At 38.5% G+C, this 18,629-nt stretch overlaps 1 protein-coding gene across 1 annotated transcript in view; it reads right to left on the minus strand.

Moving 5' to 3' along the window:
- The window catches only part of LOC126336928 (S-adenosylmethionine mitochondrial carrier protein homolog), a 64,325-nt gene that overhangs the window by 7,422 nt on the left and 38,274 nt on the right, over nt 1-18,629 (minus strand). The window contains exon 5 of the mRNA XM_050001098.1: nt 15,269-15,419. Coding sequence (XP_049857055.1) covers nt 15,269-15,419 — 151 coding nt within the window. The remainder of the gene's footprint in view (nt 1-15,268; nt 15,420-18,629) is intronic.

The raw sequence follows: 18,629 nt of genomic DNA on the forward strand, positions 1-18,629 counted from the left end.
TCTGAATAAAGCTCACTATGATGCAAAAATTCAGTTCATTCTTGAGGAGGATACCAACCGAAAATTACCATGGGACCCACCTGATGTCAAGAACAATCAGTTGGGGAAACATTAAAGCTCCTAAAAAAATAATCATTGGAAGAGGCTGTTATTACCAATCTCACCCCACAGGTGCTGAGACCAAATACACTTTATGAGCTATCAAAGATCCATGAAATGAATTCACCTCTTTGCCACACTGTGAACAAAAATGGGAAACCAACATAGAGATTAGCAAAATATCCGGCCAGCCAAATGTGGGTTGTGTGTACATGTCATCTAAAATACCAATGGTTTTATCAACTGAATTGAGCATTTTTGTGTTGGGGGAGATTACATAATGGTCAGCTTTAATGAGGTCTCCATATTTATGCATGTTCCTGTATGGATCTTCTCTCCCAGTTATTTGAGAGTACAGTAGAGTCCTGTTATTACGAAACCCTCTATTCTGAAAATCTGTTATTTGATAGTGCAGTAGAGTCCCAGTATTATGAACCCCACTACTTCCAAACTCCACATATTCAGAACAAAGTTCATAAAATAATACAGATTTTTTAACTTAAAAACAGTAGAAATTAAAAAAGACATTGTGCAAAAACGTACATTTACTATTAAACAAAGAATTTAAAAAGAGACATACATAGAGCCTAAGCTTGAGGAAAACACCAGAAAACGTATAGGAATGATAGTTTGTTACAGTACATGTTGGCTCCATTTATACAATTCTGTGGAATAATTTTTAATCACTGATAAGCACAAAAAATTACCAATTTACACATACTACAGAAGTAAAGTCAGGTAATTTTTTTCTGACAAAGAGCACTGAATTGACTTGAGGATGCAATGTTCCGCCATCGCTGCATGAATATAACATCATTTGGTGTTGATGAAGCATGCTATTCAGCATAGTGTAAGGTGAGGTCAAGAGCATTTACCATATCTATGTGTGGTATGAGGTCAGTTTGAGCGTTAACCACCTCCTCACTTTCCTCTGAGTCAATCTCAGCTGATGAGTTCTGCACCATTGTAAGATGTCTTCATCTCGATACCCCTGGTGACCATTGTCATCAACAGCAGTCCAAACCTCTTCATGGCTTTCTTCTATGTCTTTAAAGCCAGGGATTTTCTTGACTAGCGGAAGATCACAGTCTTTCACTGGTGTAAAAGGTGTTTCAACAAATTCCAATGCAAGCTAGAGATTTTTCCATGATTTTTGTAATGCACCATTACTGGTGTTATTCCATGCTTCAGCCAACAAGTAAATTACATCTTTTATTGTAATTTTCGTAAGTTTTTGTAGGAATGTGATTTCATTTTCATCCTCTTCGAGTGAGGTGTGAAGCAGCATTATTTTGTATTTTTGTTTAATGGCCTGCATCACACCCTGGTCCGTATGCTGAAGAACTGAAGTTACATTCAGTGGTAGAAAAACTGCTTTGATGTCTCCACAAACAAGTTTCGTTTCTTCTGAGTGAGATGGAGCATTGTCTGTAAACAGCAGGACACAATTAGGCATTCCATTTTCTCTAATGAATGCAATCACTTTAGGGACAAATTGGTGTTCCAACCATTCCTTGAACAAGTTGTGCTCCATCCAAGCATTTTTTTTATTGTTATAATACACAGGAAGTGAGTAGATGTTATAGATTTTGAATGCTCATGCTTTCACCGATTTGCCTATTACCCTCAGCAGAAGTTAGTTTGTGGCTGGGTAGTTGCTGTGAGCTGAGATAGTTAGATGTTGTTTGTCCATTTTAAACCCTGGGGCAGATTTCTCTTCTTGCAAAGCAAGACTTTTGGTAGGCAAATCCTTAAAATTCAGTCCAGTTTAATCTGTGTTGTAAACTTGCTGCAGTGAGCAGTTTTGAGAAGAAACATGGTCTTTAAATTCTTATAGGTAATCGGCAGCTGTTTCGCTGCCAGCTAACAGCTTCTCTCCAGCAATTTTGAGGTGTCCAATTCTGTGTTTTTTCTAGATGAAAATGATGGGTCACCATCCATAAGCTTGTTCATTAAAGCACCTTTTCTTTGACCACAGGACCAGAAATGGGGATTCCTTTCTGTCTTACTTGAGCGAACTACGAGAATAAGGCCTTGTCAGGTTTTTCATATGAAGACACAGTTGTTTTTTTACCACTTTTCAAGAGTTATTTCACTTGATCCAGAACAAAACTGCTCAATTTTGACATGATTTTTTTCCATTCAGTAATTTTTGCCTTTCCATGTTTAATGTTTGGCATCAATAAACATATGTAAAAAAGACACAGTGACTCAGTAAAGTAACTCAACATTCACGGAACAAAACTTAGAAATAAATTTACAATAATGTGTTTGGAATAAGGGAAGGAGAGGAGGGGATAGGTAGGGTGTCTGTGCTATGAGTTGTCGAAGGTCACTCACAGATTTCGTCACACTTAATTTATGACTTAAGATGTCAATACATTGATATTATTCATGAAATCTGCCTATTCTGAATTCCTGCTAAACAGAACAGTGTTCAGTCGCAATTAGTTCCACATAGCGGAACTCTACTGTACAGTTGTGGTGTTGTTTAATTACATGTTGACATCATAATATTTCCTATATGGTGGCCAGTATTTCGACCATATGGATGGCGTGACAATGGGAAGTCTGTTGGCTCCATCCATAGCCAACCTTTTTATGGAGAAAACTTGAAAACATCACCTTGGGCACAGTCCCTGGTAAGCCCAGTTGCTTTTATCATTACGTCAATGACACATTTATCATCGGGTGTGAAAAACTGGCCAGCATTCACAACCACATCAGATTTATGATGTAAGTAGAGATGGATGGTGCATTGCCTTTCCTTGGTGTTCTCATTCCCCACAAATCCTGTGGGCACCTCAGCCACAGCATCTACAGGAAACCAACCTATGGATCAGTATCTGCAAAATTCAGTCACCACCATCTGGCACAAAAACGTTGCATTCTGAACAGCCTCATACATCATCTTAAAGTTGTCTCAGGTGAATGCTTGCCACTGGAATTAAGCCAACTCCGAAGAGCTTTCTCGTAAAATGGCTACAATTACCAGCAGATATCACAGCCCATTTCTAGTGGGAAGAAGAGAGGTAGAAACTTGCATTCTTGCCTTTCTGGGGCACAGTGTTGAGAAAGATTAGCTGCCTCCTCAAGAGACACAACATTTCATTTGCATTCAGACCCCCAGCAAAAATACGCAGCTCATGAGGCCCGTGGAGGATGATAGGGCTCAGAACACCTGGAATGTACTAGATGTACTAGATACCATGTTACTGTGACTGCTTCTAGGTCAGGCAAACAGCAAGCATTGAGGAACAACGCAGGACGGATCACGAGAGGTGCTTATGACTATGCTATCCTGAAAAACCAGCCATGGCAGAAAATCAACACCAGGTTGTGTTCACTGAAACATCTGTCATTAAGAGGATGAATGGATGTTGGAACAGCATTACAAAAGAAACTATAAAAATAAAAATATCTGAAAACAACATTAATAAGGATGGTGGTTTGCATCTTAGCACAGTTTGGGACCTGGGCATTGCAAGGTAGAAGCGGGCGCGATGGATAAGGGATGAAAACATTATGTTGTTTGACTAGGAAGCCATCAACAGTGACATCACAGCCAGCAGTGCAGCTACATAATGGTGAAACCGTGTCAACAAAGCAATCATTAAACACTTACCATTGGTTGAGAAGAGCTTGGTCGAAAGCTGTTGGTTTTTTAACCACCTGACATGGCTGGAAGCCCAAGATAGTTTTATTATGATCTCACTAATTACAGAAGGCTCAAAAGCATTTGAGGAACAAATATTTCATGTGCTCCATACACCAATGGAACAAGAAGAAACCCTAGTGAGTGGTATCCTTGACTTTGCATTTCAGAGTGGTCTGCAAAATATAATTAGGTGCACATATTCCTCAGCCCATGCACAAATATGACCCTCAACTGCAGCTTTTGGAGATCAGTGTTCAATCTTTGTGTCTTCCAAGGGATGTGGAATCAGTTTCACCTCCTTTGCCTGACCAGGAATCGCAGACACTAGAGATGACCACACCGCCATTGTTGCCAGAACTAAATGAGGCTGATGTGACCATCTCCTAGAAGCTCTAACTTTTGATAAGGATCCCGTCATATCCAGCCTCCTTCTATTGCTTGACCATACTACACCTTTGCAATTATGAGCTCAACAGGCTGATTAGTGGCAGGAGAGAATTTGTATCCCTGCTGAACAACTATGGCATGATGGGCACTGTTGATTCAACAGTGAACAGTGACATCATGGTGAGCATAAATCCTGTTACGTGGTGAGCCAGATACTCAGCAATATGGCATCACATCAGCAGGGACCAGTTCCTCTGGTGCCTTAGCCATGATAAGGCTGCTGGCCCAGCAATTCCTCATTGCTGGCCCAGGAATTCCTCATTCAGGATTTTAAGATAAACAATTGACACTGGCTGAAACTAAACACTGAAATAAATTCAGTGGTGATAAATCAAAAATTTTTGCCAGACCAGAATTTGAACCTGGATTTCCTGCTTCTTGTGCAAAATGTAATTGACAGTGAGGTTAGTGTAACAGTACTCTTTGATCTAGTACTAAGCAGCCATTACAGATACTCCATGATTAGTGTTTGTGTCCCAGCATCATACCCCTTGTCACATGTTTTTTCTTTCCTAACACTTACCTTTGGAGCAACTGCTCGACAATGGTCAGTGCTACGGTGGATGTAGAAGTGTCAATTTGGGTGTCTGTGCTTTTCAGTGAAAGAGTGTGCACTTAAACCAAAAAAATGGAAGAAGAAGAATGCAATAGTTCACTCAAAAGCTAGTGCAACTTTCTGGGTTGTAGAATATGCCTATATGCCGCACTAAGCCAAATTATATGTGGTACCAGCACATCGTTTCAGCTGAAGGTGATTGTGGCATTTCTTCAGTGAGCACCAGAGCTGCGACCAGTGACTGGAATGTTGTGTTTGAAGAATGCTGAGTTGTATGATAAGCTCAGCAATTTGTGCTTGTAATGAGCTCAAGGAAATGCATGCCTGTTGGCACTCAGCTGTAACAAATGTGGACAGCACATCCTGGCAATAAAGTCCACTGTTCACGCTACAGTGTTGTGGTCGCCAATGCATATGCTGAGTATCTTCTGGGCATCAAGTGGTAATCACGACAGCCAGATGTTTCGTAGAATATATTCATTAACAATATTGCTAGTGAGGTTCATAGGTGACTAGCACTTCTGTGAAAATAAACTTTTCTAATCATTTGGCCTCAGACTTGAAAAATTGATCAATTAGAGCATTTTTAATGGCAGTGTATTTATCAGCGCTTTGTAGTCAATCCAAAATATCCTGAACTTTTGTGCCCATGTCCTTATTGAGAGTAGTGGGCTAACACAAACTTGTTCTCGCAAACCATACAACAGGATTTTCTAGTCAGAATGGTTGCAGGTTTAACTGCTTTATGGTTCACAAGTATGTTCACAGGTACATTGACAGTTTATGTTGGATTCTGCAGTGTAGATAATTAAGATTTGAATAAAATAGAAAGAAACTTCCACATGGGAAAAATATATTAAAAACAAAGATTCCAAGACTTACCAAGCGGGAAAGCGCCGGTAGATAGGCACAATAAATAAAACACGCAAACACACACACAGAATTTCTAGCTTTCACAACCGATGGTTGCTTCTTCAGGAAAGAGGGAAGGAGAGGGAAAGACGAAAGGATGTGGGTTTTAAGGGAGAGGGTAAGGATTCATTCCAATCCCGGGAGCGGAACTGTCATCAATATGCCACAGAGAGATATCAACATAGGTGTCATAACAGCACTTAAGAAAACTCTTAACATCACATCGGCCACTCAGAGTATCCCTATCTGCAATATTATAAGTGGGGTCAAACATGCAATCTGCAAGATGACTAAGAGATTGCAGACTAAATTTATTGTGAAATATGGTGAATTATTTCAAAATTGAAATCATCACCATCTAACTTGACTGGGACTGAATACAACAGACTTTGCACACACTGCAATAATCCTCTCATCATGGTTCTGCCTGCTGACGAGGGCAATGCATCTGTCATTCTGAATAAAGCTCACTATGATGCAAAAATTCAGTTCATTCTTGAGGAGGATACCAACCGAAAATTACCATGGGACCCACCTGATGTCAAGAACAATCAGTTGGGGAAACATTAAAGCTCCTAAAAAAATAATCATTGGAAGAGGCTGTTATTACCAATCTCACCCCACAGGTGCTGAGACCAAATACACTTTATGAGCTATCAAAGATCCATGAAATGAATTCACCTCTTTGCCACACTGTGAACAAAAATGGGAAACCAACATAGAGATTAGCAAAATATCCGGCCAGCCAAATGTGGGTTGTGTGTACATGTCATCTAAAATACCAATGGTTTTATCAACTGAATTGAGCATTTTTGTGTTGGGGGAGATTACATAATGGTCAGCTTTAATGAGGTCTCCATATTTATGCATGTTCCTGTATGGATCTTCTCTCCCAGTTATTTGAGAGTACAGTAGAGTCCTGTTATTACGAAACCCTCTATTCTGAAAATCTGTTATTTGATAGTGCAGTAGAGTCCCAGTATTATGAACCCCACTACTTCCAAACTCCACATATTCAGAACAAAGTTCATAAAATAATACAGATTTTTTAACTTAAAAACAGTAGAAATTAAAAAAGACATTGTGCAAAAACGTACATTTACTATTAAACAAAGAATTTAAAAAGAGACATACATAGAGCCTAAGCTTGAGGAAAACACCAGAAAACGTATAGGAATGATAGTTTGTTACAGTACATGTTGGCTCCATTTATACAATTCTGTGGAATAATTTTTAATCACTGATAAGCACAAAAAATTACCAATTTACACATACTACAGAAGTAAAGTCAGGTAATTTTTTTCTGACAAAGAGCACTGAATTGACTTGAGGATGCAATGTTCCGCCATCGCTGCATGAATATAACATCATTTGGTGTTGATGAAGCATGCTATTCAGCATAGTGTAAGGTGAGGTCAAGAGCATTTACCATATCTATGTGTGGTATGAGGTCAGTTTGAGCGTTAACCACCTCCTCACTTTCCTCTGAGTCAATCTCAGCTGATGAGTTCTGCACCATTGTAAGATGTCTTCATCTCGATACCCCTGGTGACCATTGTCATCAACAGCAGTCCAAACCTCTTCATGGCTTTCTTCTATGTCTTTAAAGCCAGGGATTTTCTTGACTAGCGGAAGATCACAGTCTTTCACTGGTGTAAAAGGTGTTTCAACAAATTCCAATGCAAGCTAGAGATTTTTCCATGATTTTTGTAATGCACCATTACTGGTGTTATTCCATGCTTCAGCCAACAAGTAAATTACATCTTTTATTGTAATTTTCGTAAGTTTTTGTAGGAATGTGATTTCATTTTCATCCTCTTCGAGTGAGGTGTGAAGCAGCATTATTTTGTATTTTTGTTTAATGGCCTGCATCACACCCTGGTCCGTATGCTGAAGAACTGAAGTTACATTCAGTGGTAGAAAAACTGCTTTGATGTCTCCACAAACAAGTTTCGTTTCTTCTGAGTGAGATGGAGCATTGTCTGTAAACAGCAGGACACAATTAGGCATTCCATTTTCTCTAATGAATGCAATCACTTTAGGGACAAATTGGTGTTCCAACCATTCCTTGAACAAGTTGTGCTCCATCCAAGCATTTTTTTTATTGTTATAATACACAGGAAGTGAGTAGATGTTATAGATTTTGAATGCTCATGCTTTCACCGATTTGCCTATTACCCTCAGCAGAAGTTAGTTTGTGGCTGGGTAGTTGCTGTGAGCTGAGATAGTTAGATGTTGTTTGTCCATTTTAAACCCTGGGGCAGATTTCTCTTCTTGCAAAGCAAGACTTTTGGTAGGCAAATCCTTAAAATTCAGTCCAGTTTAATCTGTGTTGTAAACTTGCTGCAGTGAGCAGTTTTGAGAAGAAACATGGTCTTTAAATTCTTATAGGTAATCGGCAGCTGTTTCGCTGCCAGCTAACAGCTTCTCTCCAGCAATTTTGAGGTGTCCAATTCTGTGTTTTTTCTAGATGAAAATGATGGGTCACCATCCATAAGCTTGTTCATTAAAGCACCTTTTCTTTGACCACAGGACCAGAAATGGGGATTCCTTTCTGTCTTACTTGAGCGAACTACGAGAATAAGGCCTTGTCAGGTTTTTCATATGAAGACACAGTTGTTTTTTTACCACTTTTCAAGAGTTATTTCACTTGATCCAGAACAAAACTGCTCAATTTTGACATGATTTTTTTCCATTCAGTAATTTTTGCCTTTCCGACACCATATATGAGTGATGATTTAGTAGCACATTCTCCCTTCTCCAGTCTTTTTAACATTTCAAGTTTTTGTTTTAAAGTGTACGAAGAACGACCTTGTTTACTTGCCATGTTTAATGTTTGGCATCAATAAACATATGTAAAAAAGACACAGTGACTCAGTAAAGTAACTCAACATTCACGGAACAAAACTTAGAAATAAATTTACAATAATGTGTTTGGAATAAGGGAAGGAGAGGAGGGGATAGGTAGGGTGTCTGTGCTATGAGTTGTCGAAGGTCACTCACAGATTTCGTCACACTTAATTTATGACTTAAGATGTCAATACATTGATATTATTCATGAAATCTGCCTATTCTGAATTCCTGCTAAACAGAACAGTGTTCAGTCGCAATTAGTTCCACATAGCGGAACTCTACTGTACAGTTGTGGTGTTGTTTAATTACATGTTGACATCATAATATTTCCTATATGGTGGCCAGTATTTCGACCATATGGATGGCGTGACAATGGGAAGTCTGTTGGCTCCATCCATAGCCAACCTTTTTATGGAGAAAACTTGAAAACATCACCTTGGGCACAGTCCCTGGTAAGCCCAGTTGCTTTTATCATTACGTCAATGACACATTTATCATCGGGTGTGAAAAACTGGCCAGCATTCACAACCACATCAGATTTATGATGTAAGTAGAGATGGATGGTGCATTGCCTTTCCTTGGTGTTCTCATTCCCCACAAATCCTGTGGGCACCTCAGCCACAGCATCTACAGGAAACCAACCTATGGATCAGTATCTGCAAAATTCAGTCACCACCATCTGGCACAAAAACGTTGCATTCTGAACAGCCTCATACATCATCTTAAAGTTGTCTCAGGTGAATGCTTGCCACTGGAATTAAGCCAACTCCGAAGAGCTTTCTCGTAAAATGGCTACAATTACCAGCAGATATCACAGCCCATTTCTAGTGGGAAGAAGAGAGGTAGAAACTTGCATTCTTGCCTTTCTGGGGCACAGTGTTGAGAAAGATTAGCTGCCTCCTCAAGAGACACAACATTTCATTTGCATTCAGACCCCCAGCAAAAATACGCAGCTCATGAGGCCCGTGGAGGATGATAGGGCTCAGAACACCTGGAATGTACTAGATGTACTAGATACCATGTTACTGTGACTGCTTCTAGGTCAGGCAAACAGCAAGCATTGAGGAACAACGCAGGACGGATCACGAGAGGTGCTTATGACTATGCTATCCTGAAAAACCAGCCATGGCAGAAAATCAACACCAGGTTGTGTTCACTGAAACATCTGTCATTAAGAGGATGAATGGATGTTGGAACAGCATTACAAAAGAAACTATAAAAATAAAAATATCTGAAAACAACATTAATAAGGATGGTGGTTTGCATCTTAGCACAGTTTGGGACCTGGGCATTGCAAGGTAGAAGCGGGCGCGATGGATAAGGGATGAAAACATTATGTTGTTTGACTAGGAAGCCATCAACAGTGACATCACAGCCAGCAGTGCAGCTACATAATGGTGAAACCGTGTCAACAAAGCAATCATTAAACACTTACCATTGGTTGAGAAGAGCTTGGTCGAAAGCTGTTGGTTTTTTAACCACCTGACATGGCTGGAAGCCCAAGATAGTTTTATTATGATCTCACTAATTACAGAAGGCTCAAAAGCATTTGAGGAACAAATATTTCATGTGCTCCATACACCAATGGAACAAGAAGAAACCCTAGTGAGTGGTATCCTTGACTTTGCATTTCAGAGTGGTCTGCAAAATATAATTAGGTGCACATATTCCTCAGCCCATGCACAAATATGACCCTCAACTGCAGCTTTTGGAGATCAGTGTTCAATCTTTGTGTCTTCCAAGGGATGTGGAATCAGTTTCACCTCCTTTGCCTGACCAGGAATCGCAGACACTAGAGATGACCACACCGCCATTGTTGCCAGAACTAAATGAGGCTGATGTGACCATCTCCTAGAAGCTCTAACTTTTGATAAGGATCCCGTCATATCCAGCCTCCTTCTATTGCTTGACCATACTACACCTTTGCAATTATGAGCTCAACAGGCTGATTAGTGGCAGGAGAGAACCTGCTGAACAACTATGGCATGATGGGCACTGTTGATTCAACAGTGAACAGTGACATCATGGTGAGCATAAATCCTGTTACGTGGTGAGCCAGATACTCAGCAATATGGCATCACATCAGCAGGGACCAGTTCCTCTGGTGCCTTAGCCATGATAAGGCTGCTGGCCCAGCAATTCCTCATTGCTGGCCCAGGAATTCCTCATTCAGGATTTTAAGATAAACAATTGACACTGGCTGAAACTAAACACTGAAATAAATTCAGTGGTGATAAATCAAAAATTTTTGCCAGACCAGAATTTGAACCTGGATTTCCTGCTTCTTGTGCAAAATGTAATTGACAGTGAGGTTAGTGTAACAGTACTCTTTGATCTAGTACTAAGCAGCCATTACAGATACTCCATGATTAGTGTTTGTGTCCCAGCATCATACCCCTTGTCACATGTTTTTTCTTTCCTAACACTTACCTTTGGAGCAACTGCTCGACAATGGTCAGTGCTACGGTGGATGTAGAAGTGTCAATTTGGGTGTCTGTGCTTTTCAGTGAAAGAGTGTGCACTTAAACCAAAAAAATGGAAGAAGAAGAATGCAATAGTTCACTCAAAAGCTAGTGCAACTTTCTGGGTTGTAGAATATGCCTATATGCCGCACTAAGCCAAATTATATGTGGTACCAGCACATCGTTTCAGCTGAAGGTGATTGTGGCATTTCTTCAGTGAGCACCAGAGCTGCGACCAGTGACTGGAATGTTGTGTTTGAAGAATGCTGAGTTGTATGATAAGCTCAGCAATTTGTGCTTGTAATGAGCTCAAGGAAATGCATGCCTGTTGGCACTCAGCTGTAACAAATGTGGACAGCACATCCTGGCAATAAAGTCCACTGTTCACGCTACAGTGTTGTGGTCGCCAATGCATATGCTGAGTATCTTCTGGGCATCAAGTGGTAATCACGACAGCCAGATGTTTCGTAGAATATATTCATTAACAATATTGCTAGTGAGGTTCATAGGTGACTAGCACTTCTGTGAAAATAAACTTTTCTAATCATTTGGCCTCAGACTTGAAAAATTGATCAATTAGAGCATTTTTAATGGCAGTGTATTTATCAGCGCTTTGTAGTCAATCCAAAATATCCTGAACTTTTGTGCCCATGTCCTTATTGAGAGTAGTGGGCTAACACAAACTTGTTCTCGCAAACCATACAACAGGATTTTCTAGTCAGAATGGTTGCAGGTTTAACTGCTTTATGGTTCACAAGTATGTTCACAGGTACATTGACAGTTTATGTTGGATTCTGCAGTGTAGATAATTAAGATTTGAATAAAATAGAAAGAAACTTCCACATGGGAAAAATATATTAAAAACAAAGATTCCAAGACTTACCAAGCGGGAAAGCGCCGGTAGATAGGCACAATAAATAAAACACGCAAACACACACACAGAATTTCTAGCTTTCACAACCGATGGTTGCTTCTTCAGGAAAGAGGGAAGGAGAGGGAAAGACGAAAGGATGTGGGTTTTAAGGGAGAGGGTAAGGATTCATTCCAATCCCGGGAGCGGAAAGACTTCCCTTAGGGGGAAAAAAGGATAGGTGTACACTCGCACACACACACACACACACACACATATCCATCCGCACATACACAGACACAAGCAGACATTTGTCCACCGGCGCTTTCCCGCTTAGTAAGTCTTGGAATCTTTGTTTTTAATATAATTAAGATTTGATATGCAGAAGATGTGCAGCATGTTTGATGCTGTTGTTTCATATTTGTTTGTGATGTGGCATGGGTTGAAGTGTTGGTGGTGATAAAACATGTTGCTGTTTTAGTATGAATACTTTATTAACAACATTTAATACATAAAAGTGATAGCATAAAACAATTAAAGATTAAAACAAAAGAACATTAAAAGGCAAAGACTAAATACATGATCAGAGAATATACAGACATTACCAATAACATTGCAGCACTTATGACATCATGTCTTTATCACACTTCAAATTCATTCTTTTTGAGTAATTCTGTTACCACCAGAAGTACATCCAAAGATAGTGAAGGTTTAAGATGCTCTTCATTCATATTCGACATTTAAAAAACGAGAGGCTGAATTCACAAATGCTATACTTCTCTTGAATATGATCAATAAGAAAAAATATTTCAAATGAAAACACTGAGAAAATGCAGAATGCAATACTGGGTCTTTTGCAAATAAATAAATATGAACCATGATGTATCAGAATAAAGACTGCAATACATTTGACATTGAGAATTACTACAAGATAGTTTGGTGCAGGTGCCTTACCTGTCGAGACAGTAATCAAAGCAGTGGATGAAAGCTCACAGCAGATTTTTAAAGCACATTGATGATAAAGACATTAAATGTGACATAAGCTTGGACTGAGAAAGGAAATTGAAAAGGAGCCTAGCATTTCAAGCAACTTAGGGAAATAAACAAAAAACCTAAATATGGATGGCCAGATAGGGATTTAAAGCACTGTCCTCCAAAATATGAGTTCAATGTATTTACCAATGCTCTACTTCAGTTGGTGCCAAAAAGTGTAGTTAAAACTGCTGGTAAGGTCACAGTCAGAAAACACTGAGACACAGAAACAATTCCTCTTGAAAAAGGGAAACTAGTAACTGGTGAATACTAAGCTTGTTTTGTGGGACAAATGGATGAAACAGTACTCAAGAATAAACCTGGATTGCGAAAGAAGATAATCAACTTTTATCAGGACTACACTCATGCCCATAAAGGTACTTTGGTAATGGGAAAAGTGAGGGGTATTAAGTATAGTCTGTTGGAACAGCCACCTCATTTACCATCTGTGGTAACACTAACATCCAACTTGTCAGTCATTTTATGTTACTGGACAAAGATTTTTGTGACCGCATATTGAACTTCATTCTAAGCAACAGACAGCTTTAGTAATGTGTAGTAAAGGTCAGTTTTTTTCTCCTAGTGTTTCTCATATAACTGCTTCAACCTGACTGATGGAATAAATCTCTTCCTTGCTTAGATGGTTAATGATCTCTTAGTCCTTCTGTTAACATACATATAATGGAACAGGTTGATAACGCAGTCCATATTGACGTGACTTAACGCCCAATTTTTATTTTATCAGAAATGTAAAAAAAATAAATAAGTACCTAATCGATAGTAAAAGGCACCTGACATGAAAAATAAATATGGAAACATTACATAAAACTGTTGATCTACACAGAAAGAGATATGTTGCAACCAGGGGAGGAGTGATGTATTACATTTTGTAGCTTTGAACGTCACTGTTCTTCTCAAATTGCAATGGATTATGTATGACAAATTTCATTTGTGAAAATACATATTGTGAAGAAACAGTTAAAATGCCCATCACACTGAAGAGCCGTCTAAAAGATCATTCTGTTTAATTCCACATCTTATTCTCAGTGCTTAATTTATTTGCAATTAATACTTTTTTCTACACACTGAAATACCTTGGAAAATTATGCTATAAGACATTAACGAATATAAAAATGTATTAATATCTTGATTTTTTTGGTTTACAAAACCAGCAATTTTATGAACAACAAAAGGTTCTGAACTTAGTTCTTGCAGTGCACTGACCTAAAAGGGAACTACAAAAAAATTACATTAATTTTTTATCTAAAAACCACTGTAATTTGCTGTTAGAGCTGAAAAAATTTTCTCCTTGTGCTCATAGTGTCTTATTCTGATACTGAAAAATGTAAACTTTTAGATTCAGATATGTCACAATTACTAAAAAGCACCTGACTGTGCTCGGGCCAAATGAATTTCTTGCAGAAACCCAACACTTTGTCTTTATCTGCTCACTACTGACAGTAGTGAGCCAGGATGTAAATTTGACCTTCATAGAGGCTACAACTTACCTTGAAGATGTCCTCTTCAGAGGAGGGTTTTCTCCAAGAAATTCATTTGACCACTGCATAACAACCAGGAGTATTTTAATACTAAAATTCTTTGAATATTTTAATAATAACAGTATTAATTATACTCCATCATCAACTTTCAAGGAATCTCACATCTCCTCTTCTACTCTACATACCTCCTTATTAAATCTGCTATTTAGGTGCTCCTCTTCTGTCTTATGCTAATATGCATAGTTAAAATAGTATTACGATAATATTTAACTCAAGCAGTTGGGTCACTGTAAATTATTTAATATACACAATTCGCTATAAATTACTGTTGGGATACAGTTGATTTCAAAGCAGACAGTAAAAATGTGTGACTGTACTAATGAACTAAAAAGATAAAAACAAAAGTTATGGAACAGTTTGGTACTAAAAGAACCCTGTTTACAGCTAAGTAGTTATAGGTGACATTATTCAAGTTACTTTTATATTTTATTGGAATATCCTGGAGTTAACATCAAAAACAGAATATGTATGGACACCTACCTCTCACACAGTGATGTCAATGAGAGAGAGAGAGAGAGAGAGAGAGAGAGAGAGAGAGAGAGAGAGAGAGTGTGTGTGTGTGTGTGTGTGTGTGTGTGTGTGTGTGTGTGTGTGTGCGCGCGTGCGTGCGGGCGCGCGCGCACTTTTGTGCATGCAAGTCTTTAAGCTGATCTACTAATTCAATTTTTCACCATTCATTCTGTTTTTATTTGGAATACCTAAGTCCATGCAACACCACACAATGTTCAAAACTGCACAAACGGAATGTGTGGAAAGGGACACTCAACTTACAGAGGAAAATTAACAGAAAGTTCAAAATTAAAAAATGTTGCTTCCGCAAGACATTCATGTGATACATACCCTTTAAATCCTCTTTCAGAATACACATTTCTTAATACTCTTGATATTTTCAGTTTCTTGTAGTCCTCTGGAACCTGAAGTTCTTTGTCTGCCAGCATAATTCTGGTTTTCGCTACATCAAGTGGAGTAGTTACTGCAGCAGCAATGCAACCTACAAAGGGCCTTTATATGAATTATGTGTATAAAATAACATTTATAACAATGATTCTAGCTGAATTTTTCACTCATAACTGGCTTTCATAGCTGAATTGCTGAAGTAGCTACATATGGACAAATCATTCAAAACTGACAATACATACGAAGCATAATGTAAAAAATGAAATTTAACAACTAAGAATCCAATTTAAGAACAGTGTTGTGGAACCTTATGGTGCATCAAGTTATAATATAGAAAAAAATAATCATCTAGAAAAATTATGAACGAGGTAATGAATTGGGGAAGGTATGAGAAATGCATCTTAAGCAACAATGAAAAGATTTATGACTGAAAAACAGAGACAAGGGTGGGAACTGGAAAATTCATGATGGCATTTAAGCAGGAAGAGATGAAAAGGGGCAAAAATAAAATTAAAGATCTTTCTATAAGTTATACCAGTGCTGAAAATGGGAACCAAAAACACCTTGAGGTATGTTCTCATCTGCAGTGCCCAGAATTGTATGTGGTTGGTTTCAACAAACCATTGTCACATTCATTATGGCTGTTAACTTAGCTGTGCAAAGACTGTCTGTCACATTGTTCTAGTGACAAAATTAAATTGTCTATGCCATCAACTGCCATATCATGACAATAATATATGGTTATTTTACCGCTTACATTTGATTTACTCAATTTGGAACTTCATTCCACAACAAGGTAGATGTGCAGCTAGTTACTGTCACAAATAAAACTGTTATTAACAGCACTCAAATTCACTTTTTCTATTACATCCAATTATTTTGCATTAAATCCTCTATGTGTGTGAGAATCACACTTTAAGTTTGAGGAATTTTTGCCTCCTTTCCTCTGCTTTCTCTCTAAAAAAGAAAAAGGAGGTGTATAAGCATGCACAAGGAGATTGTGACACACACACACACACACACACACACACACACACTTGGTAGATGCACAGGCATAGATACGTGTGTGTGTGTGTGGGGGGGGGGGGGGGGGGGGGCATGCACTAGTTTTCCTGCTTGTCAAAGGATTCCTTTTGAAAGTTAGCAAAGTTTTCATTCTATTTTGTGTGTGCCTCTCGACGTCTCCACCCTTTTGCTATTCGGTGGGTAGTCTCCTTTACTCGTTAACTATTTCCTTTCAGCAAGAATTTTTCTTACTATTCAGTTATAACTTATTTTTTCTCCAAACACATTATTTCTTTTCCATGCAATTTAGAAGCTCACCATATTCAATGTACAAATTTTTGTCTAGTCTACTAATATCCACTGTATTGCATTTTGTATAAGTGAAGCTTAATTGTTTGATTGTAATATTTGTTATATGGATCTATTTGTTAACAATAAATTAAAGATCAATTCATGTCCATAAGGTATTATCACAACAACAATCTTTTTCGTCTTTTAAGCTGGATTTCACTATGCTAGTTGCATGAAGATTCATGTTCATGTTCTGAAAACTGCTATTTAGCTTTCTATCAGGGTTGCCCATTCTTTATGACTGCTCCTGAAATCAGTTTTACAAATTTTCAATTTTGTTTTGAACTTCACACTCCCTGGAATGTTCACTTCAACATTTACTGTGGTGTCACCGCCAGACACCACACTTGCTAGGTGGTAGCCTTTAAATCGGCCGCTGTCCGTTAGTATACATCGGACCCGCGTGTTGCCATTATCCGTGATTGCAGACCGAGCGCCGCCACACGGCAGGTCTAGTCTAGAGAGACTCCCTAGCACTCGCCCCAGTTATACAGCCGACTTTGCTAGTGATGGTTCACTGTCTACATACGTTCTCATTTGCAGAGACGACAGTTTAGCATAGCCTTCAGCTACGTCATTTGCTATGACCTAGCAAGGTGCCATATTCAGTTACTATAATGTATTCTGAACAGATAATATTGTGAATCATGTACCGTCAAGAACGACGTTCATCATTAATGGATTAAAGTTAAGTATCTAACTAATTAAGTGCGCTTTCTGAATTCTAATTCCTTGTCATGTTCCAGACCTCACGTCAGTATAGTTCTTCCCTCCTCATGCCAGCCTGCGTGAGCTAAAACGTGTGCATTTCGGCCTCCACTAGTAACACGGTGTTGGCTCTTCTGCCAACACAACATTTACAACCTTGCTAATGATACTTTCTGATAGCACACTGAAGCTCTTTGTGCCCACAAGATAAGGTTTATTTAATGAATATTTCTGAGAATGGGGCAATTTTTAATAACTTTGTTGGGTATTTCAAGTAAAACGGAAACAATTTTTGAATTATTTATGCACTTTCGCCAATTATTTACACTGGAAAGCACGTTTGAACAGTTTAAACACTTTTAGCCATTGTTTTCACTGGTAAGAGTCTCTGAATTGTTTATGCACTGTTTACTGTTACTTTTCACTGGTGTATGTGCACATGAGTTTTCTGTATCAAATTTCTCCACGTGAATTGCTTCAGATATTGCTTGAAACTTTTCTTTGTAGCTTACAACTTTTGTTTCTAAGGTCAGTGATATTTTACTCAGTACATTAACAGCTAGCTGTACACTTTTTAATCATTTGTTTAACTTCTCGATTTCACCTTTACAGTTATTGCAAACACCATTTGTTACTACATAACTAAAACTTTTAGTCACATTAATATTATTTGCTTCTATACTTGAAGCCAGAACCCATTCACTGCATAAATACATGATATAACTTAAGTCCAGTCATTTGAAGCCACAGTTCCCGACATCCCAGGATAGATGACAATTATAGAATGCTTACCATCTGTCCACTGAAAAGTGCTACATGAAAACCTTAAACAGATTGTCATTAGAAGCATGCCATTCCAAAGCCAACTAATTGGATGAGGCTGCTTTGATCTGAAAAGCATCTAGTCTGAGTTCAGCAATGGCTAATATAAAATATACGAAAGTGAGTCAAAAGAAAACCTTAAATTTGTAATAACAAATCGAAATTTTGTGCCGTTATCCTGTAAGTTGGTAAGCATGCTACAAACTGCATGCAGAAAGACCTGTAGGTGGCAGCATAGTGCAGATGCACACATACCATAGCAGTATCAGTATAAAGATGGCCGCCCCACTTGTGACTTGGACCAAGGAAGAACAGTGTTCTGTTATTCGGTTTTTGCGTAGTGAAGGTGTGAAACCTATTGAAGTTCACCAACGAATGAAGGATCAGTACAGTGATGCATGTTTGTCACAGCAGAAAG

Source organism: Schistocerca gregaria, chromosome 2, assembly GCF_023897955.1.
Source record: "Schistocerca gregaria isolate iqSchGreg1 chromosome 2, iqSchGreg1.2, whole genome shotgun sequence".
NCBI classification, from domain to species: Eukaryota; Metazoa; Arthropoda; class Insecta; order Orthoptera; family Acrididae; genus Schistocerca; species Schistocerca gregaria.